Genomic DNA, 15,137 nt, shown 5'->3' on the forward strand with positions numbered 1-15,137 from the left:
GAGTGGGAGGAACCGCACCCTGGGCAGCGTTACGTGTACAGTGTCACGGTAAACACGCGCTTGGGTAGCGGGAAGTGCCATCACACGCACCAGGGGCCCAACAGGGTCGGCATAACCGCAAAAGTCTACTCTCCATATCCCAACCGAACCTTAACAGCGGGAGCCCGACGGTTCTCCCGCCCTAGAGTCAGGTTAAAGCCGATCAAGGCGCTCACGGCAGGAACGAGCATATCCGTCAACACGGCGACCAGCAACTCTAGTACAGCGCCGATCATCGCACGCCCGGCGTCCCAAGCGACGACTATCACAGAGCACGGAGCTACCAAAGCTTTAGCCGTTAGCCCCACGTATCGGCACCCGCCCGGCGCTAATCTTCCCCGGCCGTCGATTGACTCCCCAGAGGCAGTGTGGTCCTCTTCGGATTTATCGTCGATGCGGCTCTCCCTAGCTGATGTGTCCGGATTCACCAAGGAGACGGAGACGGAAACGAGGCCGAGAACCGGCCATAGAAGGGTCGTACCCCCGGCCGCCTCCTCCGATCTGGACGACGGCAGCAGCGCTTACATGTCTATTGACATGGACATCTCGTCACCGCGCCGCCTCTTCTCGGCGGGCGAAAAAGACCCCTACGGGTGGGAAGCCGAGCTGGATAAGCGACTCCAGCCCGGCGAGGATTGTTGTCATCAGAGGGCTCCGAGTGCCAAGAAGACGCTCCTTCAACGAGTCCTGAGCCTGGGGCCGAAGGAGCCGTCGAGGTTTGGCATGTAATGACTGTTTTCAATGCGGCTTCGATGATCGATTTCCCACCATCACACGTCTCCTAATTTTGCTCATTCGGATATTCTCTTTGATGTCATTTTAGGTCGGTTTGGAAATACCCGCTCAGGTTTTGGTTACCCACTTTAGATTTGGTTTTTCTGGTCTTTGGTTAGCGAGGCGGACAAGGCCCTCACTGGGCCCTGTGCTCGCCGTATGGATGATGAATAGTTGTACCTTTTTGAATCAGCACCTCTCGAGCGTTTTACGTTTCGGCTTTGGCGTTACGAAAAGAAGAAAAAGCAAGCGAGCGGGCGTTAATCAGGGGGTCTGGTGTCCCGGTTGGCGGAAGTGTAGATATTCAACAAGCATGCATTCACGGACGGCTCATTGAAAAGACATTTGATATGGTATTGGTAGCTGGAGGTGGTGGGGAGTCCTCGGTGATACTAGCGTTCTCACTGCTCTTTAATATGAAGAACTGCATTGGAGGCTCACCCAGCAATATTCTATCGTAATGCTCGATGATGTCCATTCTACCTCTTTAGCAATTGGCAGTACCTAACTGCTTCGAGCAAGAACTTGTGCCTCAGTCACTGGTAGACTCGAATTCAGTCTCAACACGCTTAGTCTTACCGTTGTTGCGTAAGCCCGAGGTGCGAGATAAGGGCTTTGCTGTGAAGAACATTCGCTCACCCGAAGTCTTACGTCCAATGTAAACCTCTACCATACAGATTTATTCGGCCCCTGAATAACCGGGACGGACCTCCTGCTCGAGCCCTAGAGGTGCAAAAGGACAGGTATATACTAACACCTTTACTAACATTAGTACTCAGTAGTACTATCATCATCCAAGCTGAACACTCAGATAACCAGTAGCCTGACACAATTAGGCCAACCAATGTAACCAGCCATGCACCCATCTAGCAACAAATAAGGAACGCCGCCTGGATTGCATGCCAAATAAGCCTCCAACATCGCACCTAATTTGCGGTATGCCTGTCACTATAGTAGTAAATTCCGGGGTTGACCACGTGTCCAAGGACTGGGGGATCCTACGGCCTCCTTATCCCCACCCTAGGCCTCATCCTCGACAGGTTTATCGTGCCTCGAATACATGCGATACTCGAGCGACGACTTCAAGTCGATCTTGCCCTGCTCGACCTGTTTCCGGGTGGCCGAGAGCATGGGCTGGGGCAAGCCCATCGATTCCAGGAATGACACAGCTAAAAGTAAAAAAATTTAGTCCAGACGACCAAGAAACTCGATCGGTTGCATGAAGGGCCAGACTTACCGCTCCGCCACTCAACATCCTGCCTCTTACGGTCCCAACTGAGCTCCTCAGCCATGATGTCAATGACCCTCGGCAGCGCCTCCAGCGCGGCCTGGGCATTCAGGAACGCGAGGCGTGTCCTTCTCGCGAGCACGTCGACCGCTGTTTGCGCGTACTCGTGCCTGACGGCGTACCTGATCTCGCCGTCGACGAAGGGATAGAGCTGCGAGATGCGCTCGCCGCGCGCGGGGAAGCGCTTGTCGGTGGGGCGGCACAAGGCGGCGACGGTCCAGGCGCGGTCGCCGTAGCTCTCGGTGAGGTGTTTGGCGACCTCGGTCTCGACGCCAAAGTGCTGGATGAGATGGATGAACAGGGTGCGGCTCCAGCCGTGGGCGCCAATCAGGCGCACGCGGTGCGTCTGGCAGGAGCCGTCGAGGCTGGCGCCGTCGTCGACCGCCTCGGTGCCGCTCACGCGCGGCGCGTTGGTGACGGGCCGCGGCTGGAGGTTGAACGCCTTTATCGCGGCATCGACGCACTCTTCGGCCATTTGGCGGTAGGTTGTCCACTTGCCGCCCGCGCAGGTCAGAAGTCCGGACTCGGAGATGTCGACCAGGTGGCTCCGCACGAGGGACTCGGTGTTTTTGGCCTTGGGATCCTTGACGAGCGGACGCAGACCCGACCAGGCTGCGAGGACGTCGCCGCGGCGGACATTGATATCGGGTGAAAGGTAGTGGCTGACCTCATTGAGGATCCACTGGATCGACTTCTCGTCAGGAAGAGGGTCGGTGGAGATGGCTGCAGGTTCATCAGTTGTGCCGGCGATCGTGTTGCCCTGCCAAGGTAAGAAGAAAATGACTCTTCCGTCGGATGTCGAAGGGTCAATCAAGCCCATCTTGGCGGGGCTATAGTAACCAGGGAGGATGATGTGCACTCCCGAGGCGGGGGCGACTATTTCCTTGCAGTTGGGGTCGTCCATCTTCCTGATGCCGTCGGTGAAGGGACCGGTGCAGTTGATGATGCATTTGGCCTTGACGTTGAAACTGTCCGCCTTCTTCCCGTCTCTTTCTGGTATCCTGTCTTTGACCGTGGCACCGCACAGCTTGCCATTCTCATCCTTTAGAAGACCCGTAACCTCCGTGTGGTTCACCACTGTCGCACCGTACAAGGCCGCGGTCATGGCAATCGAAACGTTCATCCTCGAATCGTTGTGCGCCCCGTCGTAGTAGACCAATGCGCCGACGAGGCCGGCCTGCTTGAGCATAGGAAATGCATCGAGGGCCTTACTCCTGGTCAAGAAATACGAGCTCTCGATGCCTTCGCTCCCGGCGAGGAAGTCGTAGAATTTGGTGCCAGCCCAATAGTATGGTACCTTCCACCACTTGTCGAGCGGCAGCATGATGGGCAACCACGAGCTCAAGTGAGGGGCGGTGCGCAAGAAGTAAGTGCGCTCTTTCAGTGCCTCCTTCACAAGCTGATACTGGGCGTAGTCCAGATTCCAAACGGCCTTCTCAAGGTAACGCACTCCGCCGTGAACGAGCTTGGTGCTTTTACTGCTGGTCCCGCAGCTAAAGTCTCCCCGCTCAACCACAGCGACCTTGAGACCCCGGGTTGCGGCATCAAGCGCGACTCCTGCCCCTGTTGCGCCAGCGCCAATGACCAGGATGTCGTATTCGTCCTGTTTGTCTCCAGTGTTGCTTTTTTTAAGATCGGCGATCTGCTCGAGGCGAGACTTCACACGGGGAAATCGAGGCAACTTGAAGGTTCCGTCTGCGCCCCAGATCGGAGGGGGTACTACAGGGCCCTCATAACCCGGGATGTCTCGCGGTCGGTATGTGTAGTAGAGCGCACCGCCTGCCGCGCCGGCGATGGCGAGCGGGGGCAACAGGCGCCTGACTTGTGTGAATCTTGACATTGCTGAATCGATTTAGAGCAGCAAGAATTAACTGTTTATGAACGGGGGCGCCGAGCGCCGACAAGGTATCAGCGTGACTCGGACGAGTTTCGAGCCGGACGTTGGGCGCTCCACCAATGACGCAACCCGAACTACGCTATGCGCCGAGCGAGCAGCCGAGCACCGGAGCAGAGACGCTCTGGCTGCCAAAACCAGGCCTTGACAACCCAACAGTCAGCTACAATCTGAAAGGAATTGAATACTGTCAAAAAGATTCTCGGCACCTTTGAAAGCTCCGTGAGCTCTTGTATTTCGGCCGATAGAAAAAAAAGCAAAGGCAGTCGCTTCAAAGGCGCTGAAGGGAGCGACAAGCCCGCGCCTCGGCAATAAACTCCCCGCTAGCAGATCAGTGGACACGGGCTTTGAATCGGGAGCTCAGAACGACTTGTCGCAAAAGTCTTTACCCGTTCGAATTTTTAGGCGGGTCTGTGTAGAAATTCACCCTTCCTTCGCATTCTTGCAGAAGGGGAAAGGAGATGGTGATGGTAGAAGACATGGCGAGATGTTATTTTTTCATCCGAAGCTGGGTGTGTTGGAGCTGATGAGGAAGCTGACTTTGTTTGCGGAGGCATAAAAAAAGGGGACCCGCACCCCCCACGCCCGCAATCCCCCGGCCGCCAGCGACCAATACCCCGGCTAAATCGGGGCACGATGCCCCGCTGTGATCGAGTCCGGGCAGTGCTGTACCACAGCGCATCGCCGTTGATTTTCCGCCAATGAGAGCCGGCCATCCCCTGAAGCTCAGAGGGTGTTCAAAGGCAGCTGCAGCCAACGCCGCCTTGAGACGGGAGCTTCACTGACAATTTCGAGGCTGTTTAAATAAGTAGGTACACTAGATCAGCCAGACGCCGAGAACACTTTTATCCGTCCTCAACGGCAGCTGGTCGATTTGCGGTGGCTTTTAAAGCCAGGTGCGTTAACGAATGGATTGCTGGTAGCGTTGCCATCAATTCGGAAGCTTCACTGCCTCCATGATATAAGAGTTCCAGCGAGGCATGTCTCACCTGGCCAGGGGCAGACCTTGACAGTATTGGGGACTTGAGATCCTTTGAATTGCCTGTGACACACAACTTTAGCGTAAGACTGGGAAGCTCTTAGCGGGATCGAACGTGGACACGAAGATTGGAGCAAATCGCTCTGCACTCCCAATTCCCTCATCTGTGAGCCGTCTAAACCGGGCATGCCGCTGCAGGCGGGTTCTGCCTCGTAAAACCTTACCTCTCTTGTAATCCCATTGTCTTTTGTCCGATTTGTCCTTGAGATTTCTTGTCACTTCTTGGTTTGGACACGTGGGTGTCTGTCAATACCATGTGATATGAGAACGGATACTCATTTCGACACGAAAGAGTATGTCTTGCCTGTCTCCGATGGGTGGTACAGGGCAGCGTGCAATGCTGTCAGCCACGGCGCGCCTTTGTGTTAGGTATCATCCCAATCTGCTGTTCATCCGGGACTAACAAACAAAGCACAGCATGAATGGTGGGCTAGCGGCCCATCGCCTGCCCATGTCCTCGAACGACCCAGTCTCAACTAAATGGCTCGTTCATAGCCTATGCATCGCTGTGGTTGTCGAGCCTCAACGATAAGTTGGCTTCGCTCTCGCTTTGTTTGGCAGTGCTGACGCTGTGATAGAAAAGCGTCTATGGAGACTGAATGGCCATTGCAGGAGGTACCTAAATGAGCACGTAAGGCAACGATGCCGCAGTTGTCGTATTGTTAGCGTTGTACACTATTTACACCACTCAATATCAGCCCCTTATAACCCCCCAATACTCCGGCCACCGAGACATTTCTCTCCGAGTTTGTGTTACACAGGCGAGTACCTGCATTGAGAGGTGTATCTATTGACAAAGGAAAACCGGGCTTGGTTTATTTCTTCGCGGGTGGCGATTGGACATGGCCGGGCCCATTGTATCCTTCCGACGAGATACCAGTCAACGGGTCCGAGTTTTGTGCCTGTTGTTGCGCGCATGTTAGCCACCATTGATAGGAAAGGGATATCGGAGAACAGGAGAGTATCCGTACCCTCAGGTACTCGTTCGTCGCCTCCTGCCACTCCTTAGTCATGGTGTGAGGTGCCGGCTTAGCGAACGACCGGACGAGGACAAAGATGCCGAGGCTGACGGCGATACCGGCAGCGACACCGAGAGCGACTGTCTTGTTCTCACCCGGAGGAGGGAGGGCGCGAGGCCCATGGGGACCAAATGCGATCCAGTAGGCTGCATTGAGAGCGTCAGGTTAGCTTTCCGCTGGTGATAGCTAGGCTATGCGAGCGGCGGGGGGCATGACGTCGGTATACAGAGAGCTCCTTCAGCTCCCCATCCATCAATTGACTTCAGCAAGGCCAATTGAGTCAATCCAATAACACTTGGTTGAGCTTCACGAAGCTCTGAATGACATGATGGATGTGTATACCCGGCAATGGATCGATGGTCGTGGAAAGTCTTGGCATCCACAACTTACCGGCCTTCTTCTCCTGAATGGTAAGCTCCTTCCAGCTCCCCTTCATCCGGTCGCGCAGCGCCATCCAGAGCTCAGCTTGCTCTTGCATTGGCATCCCCTCCCACCTCTTCTCGATATTGGCTAGCGTTGGGTTCGAGATGGCGTGCGTCGAAGCGGCGCGGTAGCCAAGTGCGGCCGTTGCCGACGGTCGGGAGGCGCGCACAAGCGCATTGCGGACGACGGCCGACATGACGAAGGGGAATTCGGGGTTTGTAGGTTATGATCGGTTTCGAAGGAAATGTGCGGTGAGGGGAGATGGGTCTGAATGAGTTACCGGCGCGGCTGGCAGCCTCAAGCTCCTTCGTCGACGTAGTGTTGTGCGAGGTGTTCAGTCATGCACAGACGAGCTTTTTTTTGGGCAGATGGCTCTCAGCTCGGAATTGGAAGTGGTCTGATTGGGAGCGCCTGGTCCGGGCTTTTCCGCCTTCTTGGGTAACGTAAGTTACAGCGTTAACCGCTGTGCTGAATCAAGGGGTGGGCCCCGCCACCGTGATGATGTAAGTATCCGTAACAGTCCAAGCACTTCAAGTTTGTTTCACATTTCACAGGTACAATACGATACACCGCTCCATTCTCCCTATTGTCAACATTTCGGGAATCTATAGCGTTCGGGTTAGACAATAACAAGAAGCAATGATACGGTGCAATTCACATCACCGCTGTGTAGGAGTGTTAACATGTCGAAGCCCTATTAACTTAAGACCTTTGAACAGAGAGTCAGAAACAGTGAGTCCCAGGTTCGCGCTTCTCCTGTCGTTAACCCACAAACAAGAAGATAGGAGCGGTTGTTGTCCTATAGCACTGCATTACCTTAGGTATATGAGAACAAATACATATATGTACAATACAACTGATAACTTAGCAGTAACTTAGTTCACGCTTCTCTTCTGTATGGCATTACGCAAGGCCCAAACTGCCGCTTTACTTATAGGTGCAACCACACGCTCAAGCAACGAGGCTATCAAATGGGAATGCCAGGACTTGCTGCTCTCATCTAGACTCTTGTTGCTGGCCAGGTGGTGGTTGTGGTCTGAAGGGCTGTTGACTAGAGAGTGGTTTGCTGCCCTTTGGCATGAGTCTCTGCATGTGACGGGGGTCGTGGAGGGCATTGAAGCTGACCTGCTGCTTGCGCCCTCCTTTTGTTCCTTGAGCTCCTTCAAACTCGGATTGAATGCATAATAGGCTGTTCGAATTTGTCAGTGGTTAATCAAGGCTTCGATTGCACCGTGGAGTTTAGAGTTTAGCATTTCATACCATTGCCAATGCCAAAAGCTAAAACCAACCCAATTGTGAGGAGCTTCGACTGGGCGCTCATATTGCATAGATGATAGATAGGCCTTGGTCTCTTGGAGAACGGGATGGACTTGCTGGGTGATTAATCGGAGGCGAAGAATTGCTGTGAGGATACAAGCTCAACACATGGTGCTCGCCGACGGGAACGGCTTGAACATTTGCTTGAAAAGGGGAATTACCTTATGTAGGTAACGGTAGTTACTATGTAAAATACGGATTTCCAGCTTGTATGTACTGAAGTACCTCCGTACCCATCCTCGATTATGTAGCCCCACTTTAGCATCTGTTGTAAGGCCAAGTCGCGTTGCGGTTCAATTTACGCGTTCGAATATCGCATTGCACATCAACTTACACACTCTGCTTGGTCCCAGTCATGTCATAAATGCCGCTGTTTGTAATATCATCTGGCACACCAAGGCAGCTATGCAAAGGGATTCACGGATATGACAAATCGACGCCATGAAAAATTGGAGGGAATTGGGGGAGGTTCCAGATTCGGAGGACGAGAGCGTCGGTGACGCGGAAATTCCAGAAGGTCCCCCACTCGATCAATCTCCCGAGCCTGTCCCCGAACCTGTAGTCGACGAGACTGGGCCTGGGAATGTGCCCACGAGACCGGACGATGCAGATATATGGAGTCTCCCAAGTTCCTCTCCGGATCGGCCTGCGGCCAAGGACTCCGCGATCCCCAGACAAACAAGCCCTTACGGAAGCGAATCAACTCCTTCTGCGCAATCCATACGAGAGAATGGTGGCGGCGGAGAAATTTCTGCGGCTGCTGTCGCTGCTGGCGGTAGCCACACAATGCCACAAGGCGATCTTCCGAAGTCAAGAGAGGATCCATTCTGGGAGGATGAGATTGCAACGAGCTACGTCCGAACTATGATGCCAGATTCGCCGGCCTCAACACTTGTGAGTCTTCTCTCGAGGACGCCGACTCCTCCGAGATCACCATTATTGTCCCCAGCTCGTTCCCGCACCTCGGAGGAGCGGGAAAATCCGGTGGGTGGCGATGAGGTGTCGAGACAGGCCGCTGTTCGACTGGAGCGTTCTTTGCGGCCGCGGAAACCCATCCAGCAACATCCCTACCTTTTGGAGAACGCTCAGTATACAACCTTCATGAAATCACATGGTATTAAGCCTATAAAGGTTGTCCCGGAGCCGGTCGAGGAGGACGATTCTCAGGAGCAAGATTACCAGGCTGAAGCTGAAGACAGCCAAAATGCGAGCGCAGGGAGCCCGAATCGAGAGGCGGAGGTGCCCGTCTTCTTTCGGTTACTTGACGACGGAGATGAGCTGGCATTGTCTCCTTCGTTGCCTAAAACATCTTCTCCTCACCTGATGGCTAGCAGCCAGCGGACGAGCTCGGATCAGACAGATGTGACCAGCCTCTCGGACGATGATGATCTGCCGCCTTTGAACAGGCTTCTACCGGTGTCAGCAAAAAAACGGCGTGCTGTGAAGCACCAGACCTCACCATTAATGTCCTCAGCGAGACGGAAAAGAGCCAGATTCGTACCGGATTCCTCCTCGCCACCACGGCCCACATTCATTCCTCCCCCTAACATATGGGACCTCTCATCGTCACCCCATGGACCGCAGGAACCAGATGACGCACCACAGGGACTTGGAGCTATAACAGCGTCGCCGACACATGAACGCCCTCTTACGCCATACGCATCCAAGCAGATGTTGACGTCGGTTAGCAGTTCGCATGGTAACGGAACTGCGGCTACCCCTATTCTGATCGATGAAGACAGCGAAAGCAGACTCAGCGATGCAGACTCGGCGACTTCTCATAGTCTTGAGAGCGACTCAGATGTAGTCCGCTACAACAGCAGAAGGATTCGTGGTGTGCTGCCAGCTTCGTGGCTCAGGCTGGACCAGAAGAAGAACGATAAACCCCCTGCCCGGAACGCCAAGAAAAAGAGTCCAGAACCCTCTCCAAATCGGAGTAACAGGCGCGGTGTGGCTTTACCAAGACAGGGCTCGCCCAAGCCTTCCGGCACGGCTCCTTTCTTGTTTGAAGATTCTGAGGAGTCTGATAGTGCATCAATCCCGAGGGAGAATGTGCCAGAAGCGCTTGCTCGGATTACGACGGCCGCCATCAGTATTGACGATAACGATGCAGATTCCGCCATGGAAGACGATGCTATTGATTGGATGCTTCCGGGGAGAAAGAGGTCCGGATCTCACAGCGGACCCCGGCGAGCAAAGAAGCAAAAGAAAACAAGCACACAGTCTGTATTTAAGGGAAATCCTAACCAGCCCTCCCGGCAACCCAAAATCACCCAAGTTCTTGGCCGGTTGGAAAGGCCTGGTGCCACTTCGGCCTCCGTAAAGAAACGCCCGACTGACCGGCAGCGTCGGGAGAGAAATGGCCCTTCAGAAAAGCGCAGGCCTAGAAACGGAGTCAGCACGCCGCCCCTTTTGAGCATTTTGGACGTTGTAGAGCCCGACGCACCAAAGTATCTCAAGATTGCCGCACGTGCAGTCAGAAAGAAGGCAAACTTGGGAAAAACCAGCCCATCAAAGAAACTCATTAGCCTCGCGACGCGGAGTGACAACATCGACGCCTTATCGACTCTTCGGGACTGGAAATCAGGGAAGACGAGACCTAGGATTCAGGTGTCACTAAAGAGACAACAAGGGAGGGAGGCGGGCAGACCGGCTCTTCGAGAGATACCGCCAAATATCGCGCCGAACCCCACGATAGCTCGACCGAGGCCGTCTCTCTCTGTCCCTCAGAAACTTACAAGACAAAGCAGCCTTGATGGGTTCGTTACGGTGGACATGGCAGCCACCTCCAGGTCTCTAGAACCGCCTCCAATCCCAAAGCTCCCCCGTCGAAAGCCAATGCAGGACCACGCACCGAGTTTCCGGCCCGCGCAGCTGGAGGTGGTTGACCGTGAGAGTAGATGGCGTCAGCTCAGTGGTCGGAAGCGGACACTGGATGGCTTTTGCAGAAGGTTTGGCCTGCCACGGGGGAGCTTACTAAACGGTGAATTGGACCAGCCATTCCTCGATACGGAGTCTCCTATACGCGAGCTAAAAGCCCACGGTCAAAATGCGGCCAGTGATGCTGAAGAAGCTCCGCCCGCAACGGCGAAGAAGAGGGAATCTAGGTCTAGGTTCCGCAAAAGGCGCCGCCCACAGCATCTCGACCCGGAAGCACCACAATACGCTCACGCAAATGATCCCCTGCCTGTTGATCTTTCCATCGCCGATGTTCAGCCGCACCACTCGGAAGGCAAACTCAGGGGTTTGGGTCCGTACGGCACGCACTATAGCCAGCATTTCGACGTCTTCCCCCTTGAGAGGGGCACCTTCTTTCATGAAAGCACTGTTATTGGTCGTGGGTCGCTTCGAGACGCGGCCGACACGGCATTGTCTGACCGGATCCGCCACCAAAGACCGACATCTTCCTTCTCCTTTGACGGAAACTCTTTGAGGTGGGGAGCATGGGATGATGCTACATCGTCAGAGCTTGGCATACTTGTTGACTGGGTAGCCGAGCAGCTCGGCTCGGATGCAATGGCGGAAGGTTCTACCGGCCGAAAAGTAATGGAAGCAGCTGACTTTGTCCTTGGCTACATCTTGGGCTCCCTAAGTGTTCGAAACGACCTTGAGAAGCAGGCCTTCGTTTCAAGGTGCTTGGAGGTATTCTCGAGCTTCATCGGTCGATTCGAGTCATTGCAATGGGTCGCAGTTCCTGTCACTGACAACAGATCGCGACTCGATGTAGCGGTTCGTTTTATCCTAGCACTTCTAGCGGTGCGATCGTTAAGTCATCCATGGAGTGACGACCCGATGCAAGCCATGAAGATTGAGGATATGATCAAAAAGTTCGCTTCGATCATTGTCAGGCGTCTTCTGGAAATTGGCACCCAGGAACTGCGGACGCTCTACGGTGACCTGCAACGTCCATCCTTCAGAGAGCGGGGAATACGTTCGGATCAGGTTGTGGCAAACTGTTGGGTGGTCGTGGTGGCAGTTCTGAGGAGTGCTGCCATCCGCGGAGGGCCCTGGGATATTACCCACTCCGTCATGCTCAGCCGCCTGGACGCTTCCGGCTCGGATGTGCAAACATTGGAGGCCCTCTGGCAAGACATGTTCACTCTATTACCCCTCTGCGAAATCGACAATACTGGGATTCTTGTTCCGGGATCGAGAAACAGGGATCCCGTAGAAGGATGGGCGCTGCCACAGCAACTGCTCAGGCGTGTCTTTGAGCTGTACAAGTCTAATCCTCGACAACCGCCAGGCTTCAACGACTATTGCCGAGCACTGATGGCGCGTTGCCATCTGCTCGTCCAGCAATGGGGATGGCGCAAATGCACCGGCATTATTGGCACAATTTTCGACTTCTTCGGCTCGCAGAACCTGGCGCATCTAAGAAACGAGGAAGTGTACAAATCCCCTCGATTCCTCGAGGAGCTCGATAGCAATCCGTCTCTATCCATCGAACCAGAAGACCGATGCTTCCACATATTCATCAAACTGCTTGCTCTGGCAATCCAGCGTTTGAAGCAGGCTGGCCGCCAGAACGACATCAAAAATTTGGTAGCTAGGACCCTTCCTAACCACAACCGGCAATACCTCAAAGAAGACACCGTTCACCAGCATGATTTGGCGGCCCTTAGGAACCATCACGACCTTCTTTGTACCCTGTTCTGGGTCTCACCGCCCGAAATGCGGCCTGCAGTACGCTTGATAGAGAAGCTGGTCATTCCGGGCAGCGCTCACAAGGAAGCATGCCTGATAAATATTAGGGCCTGGAACCAACTGGCGCGGTTTGTGAACTCCAATGGCGAAGACATTGCCGCGTTCAAGCCGTTCGCCGCCTGGCGGAACAACATCTTCAACCAGGTGTTGGACCAGTACCTCTCAGCCGCCTCCGATATCGAGCAGCAATTCAACGCTCTTTCTAGCGAGTTGCACGGCATCACCAAGGAAGCACGGGACGAAATGATTGCCAAGAACAAGGCTACAGCTCTGGATGTGCTCCGTTTCTCAATGAAAGCGTCTCTAGACGTTCTGCAGCGCGCCCCGACGTTAGAAGCCGCTCTCGGTGGACTTAACACCGGTAAGCATGGTATTATCATTGAACGAGGAGGGTTCTAACTCTTTGCAGCCCAACTACAAAAGACGTTTACCAGCCTTGACCACCAGGCTCCCGACTTTGATTGGAGTGTCGTCCGCGTCGCGTTAGACACGCTGGAACACTTCCTTGGGCGGATTGATGAAGCCTCTGACGAGCAATACTCGAGCGAGTTTGCTAGCAGGGCTGATTCGCACCACGTAGAAGAGGCTGTGCTGGTAAGTGACTGCCTTCCTGATCTATTGAGTGTGTGAGCCGAGCTAACGAGTGATCAGCTGCTCAACGAGCACCTGGTCAAGGACTTTTTCCAGATGAGCCGCACAATGCTCTCGCTCCCACTGGGAAGGCCTCTAGGGCAACAGGCTAGGCAGGTTGCCTGCACCGAGAAGGCCGTGAATTTGGCCGCCCGGATTGCCGCCAGATTCATCAAGAATAGGGTGACGGTGTGTAGTCCAAGGACAGAGGTACGCTGAAAGTTTGCTGACGTTAGCTAGCAATTGTCGCCTTACTTCTCCAGCGGCAAATACGGGCTGTTTTCCGATCTCCCAAAGAACCTCCAAAGCCCGGAGAGGAAATATTTGCCTCTCTTTGTCGCAGTGCTAGTGAAAAACCATGTCTTTGACTTCAGGGGCATTGGTGTCAACATCCTGGGGCTGTGGATTCTATCAATTGTGAAACCGCAGGGGCTCTTGGGGTACGAGAACTACCTGGCTGAGGTTCTGCAACACCACCATCTCCCATTCCTTGACAGAGCCACGGTTGCAGTTGGGATTCCTCCTGACTACAACTCAAACACCGACATGTTTGCCTGCGCTATCCACTACATGCGTAGGACACTGCGCGAGTCTGGAACGGCGCAAGCAAGGCAGCACAGAGAGGACTTTTGCAAGATCCTCCAGCTAGCCATGCAGAAGATGCAGGAGGATTTGGTCTCTCTTCGACCACACGCTGCCGAACACGGACCGTACATTGAATTTGTCAGACAGATCATCTCGCTGATCAAGTCCCACGGAGTCGGCATTTGTGTGGTCAACCCCTTCTTCACCAAGCCGAGCATCGACTACTCTCCTTCTTTGCAGGACCCGGAGCTGCACACGGCCGGCATCGTTGCCTACGGCGTCAGGCTGAGCGAGAAGGATGTCACCGCCGTCCCGCAGCTGTTCCATTACCTCTACAATAACTTCAAGGTGGCCCTGGCCAACGGCAAGCTGGAACAGGAATGCCGCATTTTGGGTACGGCGATGGAGAATGCACATGTCACCTCCTTTATGCTGCAGTCCATGCTTCCGGCGGTTGTCCAAGCTTCAGCGCAAACGCCCGATTGCTGGGCGCTGCTTGAGGTGTATGTCGTCGCATTGGGGAACATGCTCGGCGCGGCTTGCGTTCCTAAAGAGCTGGCGGGCGACGATGTGAAGCATGCCGCCAGCGTGCTGAGCGGATTACTGGCATGGTTCGATGCTCTCGGCCGTCAAGCGGTACTCACGCTACAGCAGGTGCATGTCATGACCCTCCTCGCCACAATCGCCAATGTCTTGCAACCTAGTCTCACTGCCTACCTACTAAACGAACCCGAGGGCGCAGTTCCTGGGCTTGAAGAAGTGATAGACTGTCTGTCGGGCTGCTTCGGCGAAACACGCTCGAATCTGGAGGAGGCGCTGCTTACTCGCTCGGATGGAGATGCGGATGGCCTCTCGGATGAAGGGAGCATGCAGATCTCGAACTTTCTGGCGTCAGGGCCTCAGCTTGGGCTCGCTGAGATGCCTGCTATTGGGGATACGCGCGTGCAGGATTTCGCAAAGACAATCGTCTCGGATGTGCGGCGGAATTGGGTTGTGTCAAGGGACTGCGTCATGGTGAGGGTGCCAGGCTCGGCTGGGAATGGTGGTGCTGGTGGAGGCGGGACTCCAACCATGACACAACCTGCTGCTGCTGCTTCGCGGCCTGTTTCAGGGACGCGGTATTTGCCGTTCAGGAAGGAAGAGATATTGCGACGATTATGTGTTGAACTTGGAAAATGGACATTGCATGGCATGGGCGGTGGGGGTGTGGTCGGGTGGGAGGGCGGAGAGGCAAGGAGGGCTCGGGGGAGGGAGAAAAGGAGGGATGTGGTGGATGAGGACCTTTTGTTTTAACGGCCAGGGAGAGAGAGGGGTTGGACCTCTTACGAATATGAGATATGAAAACAGTGATAATGATTAATATGTCTCTACCCTGGGTGCAAGATGGAGGGATGTTGCTTATGAGTCAAAAGGACAGCGTTA

At 54.5% G+C, this 15,137-nt stretch overlaps 6 protein-coding genes across 6 annotated transcripts; 2 read left to right on the top strand and 4 right to left on the bottom strand.

Moving 5' to 3' along the window:
• Positions 1–432: 432 nt before the first annotated feature.
• Positions 433–768, top strand: N656DRAFT_795351 (uncharacterized protein; the record flags this gene model as incomplete). The annotated part of the gene is made up of 1 exon (XM_064817400.1): positions 433–768. One exon carries the CDS (start codon positions 433–435, stop codon positions 766–768), a length of 336 nt encoding a protein of 111 aa, XP_064673207.1.
• A 639-nt stretch (positions 769–1,407) lies between these two features.
• N656DRAFT_390402 (uncharacterized protein) lies at positions 1,408–1,830 on the bottom strand. The gene has a single exon (XM_064809494.1). The coding sequence runs from the start codon at positions 1,677–1,679 to the stop codon at positions 1,461–1,463; it is 219 nt and encodes a 72-aa protein (XP_064673208.1). The 5' UTR covers positions 1,680–1,830; the 3' UTR covers positions 1,408–1,460.
• A 3-nt stretch (positions 1,831–1,833) lies between these two features.
• On the bottom strand, positions 1,834–3,941 carry N656DRAFT_702561 (DAO-domain-containing protein; the record flags this gene model as incomplete). Its single annotated transcript, XM_064811031.1, has 2 exons — positions 1,834–1,982; positions 2,051–3,941. 2 exons carry the CDS (start codon positions 3,939–3,941, stop codon positions 1,834–1,836), a joined length of 2,040 nt encoding a protein of 679 aa, XP_064673209.1.
• Positions 3,942–5,413: 1,472 nt separating this feature from the next.
• Positions 5,414–6,796, bottom strand: N656DRAFT_775574 (cytochrome c oxidase subunit IV). The gene is made up of 3 exons (XM_064814464.1): positions 6,444–6,796; positions 6,006–6,199; positions 5,414–5,936 (listed from the first exon to the last, which is right to left on the bottom strand). Exons 1-3 carry the CDS (start codon positions 6,670–6,672, stop codon positions 5,850–5,852), a joined length of 510 nt encoding a protein of 169 aa, XP_064673210.1. The 5' UTR covers positions 6,673–6,796; the 3' UTR covers positions 5,414–5,849.
• A 277-nt stretch (positions 6,797–7,073) lies between these two features.
• Positions 7,074–7,936, bottom strand: N656DRAFT_775576 (uncharacterized protein; the record flags this gene model as incomplete). The annotated part of the gene is made up of 3 exons (XM_064814465.1): positions 7,737–7,936; positions 7,602–7,665; positions 7,074–7,542 (listed from the first exon to the last, which is right to left on the bottom strand). Coding segments are annotated over exons 1-3 (191 nt in total), but the record flags the coding sequence as incomplete, so codon positions are not given.
• A 136-nt stretch (positions 7,937–8,072) lies between these two features.
• On the top strand, positions 8,073–15,008 carry N656DRAFT_842476 (uncharacterized protein; the record flags this gene model as incomplete). The annotated part of the gene is made up of 4 exons (XM_064819042.1): positions 8,073–12,861; positions 12,910–13,094; positions 13,152–13,319; positions 13,371–15,008. Exons 1-4 carry the CDS (start codon positions 8,235–8,237, stop codon positions 15,006–15,008), a joined length of 6,618 nt encoding a protein of 2,205 aa, XP_064673212.1. The 5' UTR covers positions 8,073–8,234.
• Between the last annotated feature and the right edge of the window lie 129 nt (positions 15,009–15,137).

This window comes from Canariomyces notabilis (assembly GCF_033297395.1).
Source record: "Canariomyces notabilis strain CBS 508.74 unplaced genomic scaffold N656scaffold_3, whole genome shotgun sequence".
Lineage (NCBI taxonomy): Eukaryota > Fungi > Ascomycota > Sordariomycetes > Sordariales > Chaetomiaceae > Canariomyces > Canariomyces notabilis.